The sequence below is a fragment of the Triticum dicoccoides genome, chromosome 4A (assembly GCF_002162155.2).
Source record: "Triticum dicoccoides isolate Atlit2015 ecotype Zavitan chromosome 4A, WEW_v2.0, whole genome shotgun sequence".
NCBI classification, from domain to species: domain Eukaryota; kingdom Viridiplantae; phylum Streptophyta; class Magnoliopsida; order Poales; family Poaceae; genus Triticum; species Triticum dicoccoides.
Genome location: NC_041386.1, coordinates 542,334,445 through 542,339,585, shown reverse-complemented (window position 1 = coordinate 542,339,585; position 5,141 = coordinate 542,334,445). Strand labels below are relative to the sequence as shown.

The following is a 5,141-nucleotide window of genomic DNA, read 5'->3' as shown; positions in this document are numbered from 1 at the left end:
GAAAACGGTTGGAGAAAGGAGATGGCTGGCTGTCGTTGGATCGGAGACCAGGGCAGAGAATGATTCAACTGACCCAATTTGGGATTTCAGGCGACTGGCAGCCCATCCTTAAATTTAATCTTTTTTTTTGAATTTTCAGGGGGGAGGGGGACTCCCCCACCTGAATTGTATTCATTGTTGCCTATAGAGCTTTGCAACCTGATGCAAGATGGGTTCAAGTGAACCATAGATACAGGGGGGCACAAGGAGAAGAAATAAAGCAAAAGAAACCCTCACGCCAACAACACACATGACATGGAGAAACTAAGAGGGAAACACCACACAACAAAACAAAAGCACCACCCAGTGTAATCGAACGGCATGGGCCAGCCGAGACCATGCCACGACACTGCACCGTCGACGCAATCGAAAGACACCGCGCACCGAGACTGCACAACACCGCGACACCACCTGTTTTGTGGGGTACATTCGAAAGGACACGCGAGGCCGAGACGACGCCACGGCACCTATGCACCACCGGCGTAGTCGAAGGGCATCACCTAGGAGACCAAACCAAGACACTGCACCGTCGACGCAAATCGAAAGGCACCGCACATCCGAGACCGCACAATGCCACGACACCACCTGTGTCGTGGGGCATGGTCGAAAGGGCATGTGAGGCCGAGACGGCGCCACCGCACCTATGTGCCACCGGAGAGGCCGCTGGGCACCGCCTAGCAGAGACACACGAAAGAAGCACTCGAGCACGAACCACAAGAACACCAATGAGGATGAAGCCCTTCAGAAAGGGAAAGACAGCCACCCCCAAGCCACGGCCCTCCCGGGTGGGAGGAAGCCGCATCCATGGCCGCCACAACGAAGCCATAAACCTCACGTAACTCGACGGACAAGCGCCCACCCAAGCCGACATGAGGACAAGGAGACCCTCCCAACCGCCCCCGGCGGCACCCCGCGTGGAGAGCAAGCCACATCCATGGCAGCCATCTGCACACCAAGGAACCGTCGACCAGCGCAATCGCAACAGGTCAAGAGACAGGAGAAGAGTTGGCCAACGGCGTCGCCCGGCACCTCGCCGACCAATACCACACCGGGAAGCTCCCGGCCACCAGCAAGCACCACCCAAAACTGCCCGCACGCAAAGCCAGTGGGGGAAGCCCGATCTGCAGCAGCGGCGTCAGATCTGCAGCAATGGCGCAGGGACGAGGCGGCCCCCAACTGATCCGGGCCGGACCCGGCCGGATCTAGCCGCGCACGCCGCAGCACCCCCGAGCGGCAGCTGGTCGGGGGGCGAGCCCGATGGAACGCCACCACCTAGGTCCACCCCCCGTGCCGCACAGAGGCCCGCGCCGCCGGCCCATCCCGCATCCAGAGGGGTCCAGGACGACCACGAAGCCCACTGCCCGCGCGAGCCGGAGCACGCCAGGAGCAGCCAAGGTCGTTGCGCACGCACCACCGAACAAGCAGAACGAAGGAACGCGAGAGCCCCACACCACGCAAGGAACGAAGTCCGCCGCCGCCGGGCCTTTGCCCGGCGACGTGTGCCGGCGGCGGCAGGGGAGGGACGGGGTGGAGGGGCCAGCGGGGATGGCTGCTGGGGGTTCCGCCCGAGCCGCTCCCGAGGAGCGACGCGAGGGTCTGTCTGTAGGAAACCGTTTCACGACTTTAATCAATTTCCAGTGTGTAGCAGGTTGTTTTACTCACCTATTTTGCGTCCCTAAATTTAGTCAATTTCAATCAATTTCCAGCGTGTAGCAAGTTGTCTACTCACCTATTTTGCGACCATATTTACGATGATAAAACTTGGATCCGAACTACTCTTATTAGTATCAGAAAATGTCTTACATTATGAAACGGAGGGAGTACTTCATTATCCTTCACATTCTCAGAGCCAACTTCAAGGTGCCCTCTACGACATAGAGAGACGAGGTCCTGCACGTACGAGTAAAATCTGTTTTTCTAAGCAAATACGTGTGTCGTTCACTCCTACCGGGCCTCCCAGATACTGAAAACTTGGTCAAGCCAAAACTGTCCTCAACCGCCTTCCATTTGTACAGCACCCAAACAATCCAAATTAGCATGAAGCAATTTCTCCTGCCCTCCCTTCTTCATTAGCTCACACTCCTGACAGACTCCACCTTATAAATACCTCAAATGTAGCAGCCTCGCACCTATACTAGCGAACCACAGCAGCAGATCGGCAACCAGGAACCAGCAAACCTTAATTTTTCCATACATGGCGATGAAGCGCAAGTTGTCCCCCACAGAGGCTGACTTCGCCGCGGACGACCACCACCAGCCCGACACCGCCAGCGTCACGACGGCGACAGGGCCGGAACCATGGGCAGCGACGGTCGGCGCCGCGGCGGCTGCACAGCGGGCTCGGAAGCGCTTCGTGGGCGTCCGGCAGCGGCCGTCGGGGCGGTGGGTGGCGGAGATCAAGGACACCATCCAGAAGATCCGGGTGTGGCTCGGCACCTTCGACACCGCCGAGGAGGCTGCCCGCGCCTACGACGAGGCCGCGTGCCTCCTCCGCGGCGCCAACACCCGCACCAACTTCTGGCCCCGCGCAGCGGCCCCCGCGGCCGCCTCGGACGGCCACGGCGGGGCAGGGTTGGCCGAGAACCATGGCCACCTCCACCACCACACGCCGCCGCCATCGGCTCTCCCCTCCAAGGTCACCAACCTCCTCCTCCTCCGCCTCAAGAGAGCGCGCAGCATCAGCGACGAACACCACATTAGTGCAAGTGCCACTGCGCAAGAAGCACTTGGGCAGCAGCAGCAAGACCAAGAGGAGTACGGCGCCGGCAACTTCCACGTCGACGACTTCCTCAGCTACGACTCGAACGTCGACGAGCATGGCGTCGTGAAATACGAGGAGGACTTCCATTGCCCTCGAGACGCGGATGATGAGGAAGAGGATGTGTCCGAGGAGGAGGAAGAAGCGCCTCTGGACTTCGGGTTCATGGACGCGCACCCGTCTCCCCCAGGGGACGTCGGCGACGCGGGGCTTTTCGCACCGTTCGAGATGATGGCGGCGGAGATCGGCGGGGCGGTGGAGGCGGAGGCAGAGGCTTCGGAGTACGGCGGTGGCGAGAACGAGAACTCGGCGGCAATCCACGAGGTGATGAAGAGAATGAAGTACGAGCGGAAGATCTCTGCCTCGCTCTACGCGCTCAGCGGCGTGTCCGAGTGCCTCCGCCTGCGCCTAGGCAACTCCGGCGCCGTCGGCCACGGGCTGGCGCTCTCCGGTCTCAGGGATGCGTGCATGAGGAAGCGGCAGGAACAAAATCAAGAAGCGGTGGTAGATTGCGTTGAGGGAGGCCACGAGGAAAGCTCGAGCAGCAACAGCAGCTCGTCGTCTGAGGTAGCGAGCTGTTCGCCGGAGGCGGTGATCTCGTCGCCGAACGCCGATGCCGTCGACAGCGATGTGGTGATGTGGAGCTCCTTTGACCTGGCTCCCATCTGCTTCATGTCATAATTTCTTCCCTATAAATTAATTCGTGAAAAATTCCCCTGTGTTTTTAAGCGTTTGCACAGTTGATTGGTTCCCAATTTACCAAATTTGGTGTTAATTACTCCCTCCGTTTCAATATTTTTAAGTTTTACCTAAGTCAAGCATCTTTAAGTTTGATCAAATCTATTGATAAATATACCAACATCTACTTTTTTGTGAAAAGGATCAGATCTACAACTTCAAATCAGGTTTATTAGATTTACGGAAATGTTAACGCCCACACGAATGGGCGTTTGCATCTCGCCCACACGCGTGGATCCGCGTCCATTCGTGAGCGCACGAATCTTGGCATGTTTCTAGTGCCACGTAGGACTGGCATGGTGTGTGGGCGTTCAGCCGGTCGCCCACACGGCCGTTTCACCACACATGAGGGGCTGCTGTGTGGGCGTTCAGCAGTTCGCCCACGCGCCACTTTGCACGCACACACAAGGGCTAGTGTGTGGGCATTTGCCATCTCGCTTACACGTCTGTCTCCTCTCCCACACCCAAGCTGCTAGTTGCCATGTGTTTTGCAGTGCACATGGCAACTGCCCCTAGTGTGCTTTATAAGCAGATGACAACTCTCGTTTTTTTACCCGAGTTTGCCATGTGTTTTGCAGGGTACACGGTAACTGCCTAGTGTGCACGTAAGCAGATGACAACTCTCTTTTATCGAGTTGCCATATGTTTTTGCATGGTACATGGCAACTGCCCTAACGTGCATGTACATGGCAACTGCCCAAACGTGCACGTAAGCAGATGTCAACTCTTTCTTTTTACATGGAAACTGCCCTAGCATGCCTGTGAGCACATGGCAACTCTCTCAACTGCCTAGTGTTAGTATCTGGCAACTCCTAAAATTATGAAATCATGGCAACTACATTAGATCAGACCATACATGGCAATTGTAGTTGAGCAACCATGGCAACTGCAGTTGTCCGACATGGCAACCGTAGTTCAGCGACATGGCAACTGCAGTTAAATGAACATGGACGAGGGTCTGGACCATGGCAACTGCGGGCGCGCGGTGACCGTCACGCATGGCGTGCGGGACCAGGAGGTATGAGGCCTGACATACGGGCGTGTGGGCGTTATCAACTTCGTCCACACGCACGCGTGTGAAAGGGATCGGGAGGGAAAAAAGAGGCGTGTGGGTGCTAGTTGTTTTGCCCACACGTAGGTGTGTGGGCTGTTCCTCTTATACATCACACAAAATGTGTGGGCGGACTCCCTAACGCCACACGTGTGGCACTTATCGGCGTCCTAGATTTATTCTAAAATATATCTTCATACTATATTCGATATTGCAAGTGTTAATATATTTTTCTATGTATACACATGGAACATGGTAAAAAAAAGGTTTGTCTTAGGACAAATCTAGAACTTTGAATTTTTTGGAGTGGTGGAAGTGCATTTTTGCATCATATAAAGAGCGATACAAACGACAATACTAAGTTTAATGATTTCCAATTTAGTATCAATTAAATTTCTGCACCATGCAAACACCGGCATGTAGCACAATTAAGTTAACTTATTTTACAACTAAATAAAAGTTAACTTATTTTACATGATTTCAAAACCTCAATTACAGTTGTGTTTGATATGATTTACATGTTCACCTTTATATTTTCGTAAATCTTACACACTA

At 55.0% G+C, this 5,141-nt stretch overlaps 1 protein-coding gene across 1 annotated transcript; it reads left to right on the top strand.

The window, feature by feature from the left end:
- Window positions 1-2,233: 2,233 nt before the first annotated feature.
- Window positions 2,234-3,478, top strand: LOC119289093. Its single transcript, XM_037568517.1, has one exon. The coding sequence runs from the start codon at window positions 2,234-2,236 to the stop codon at window positions 3,476-3,478; it is 1,245 nt and encodes a 414-aa protein (XP_037424414.1).
- Window positions 3,479-5,141: the final 1,663 nt, after the last annotated feature.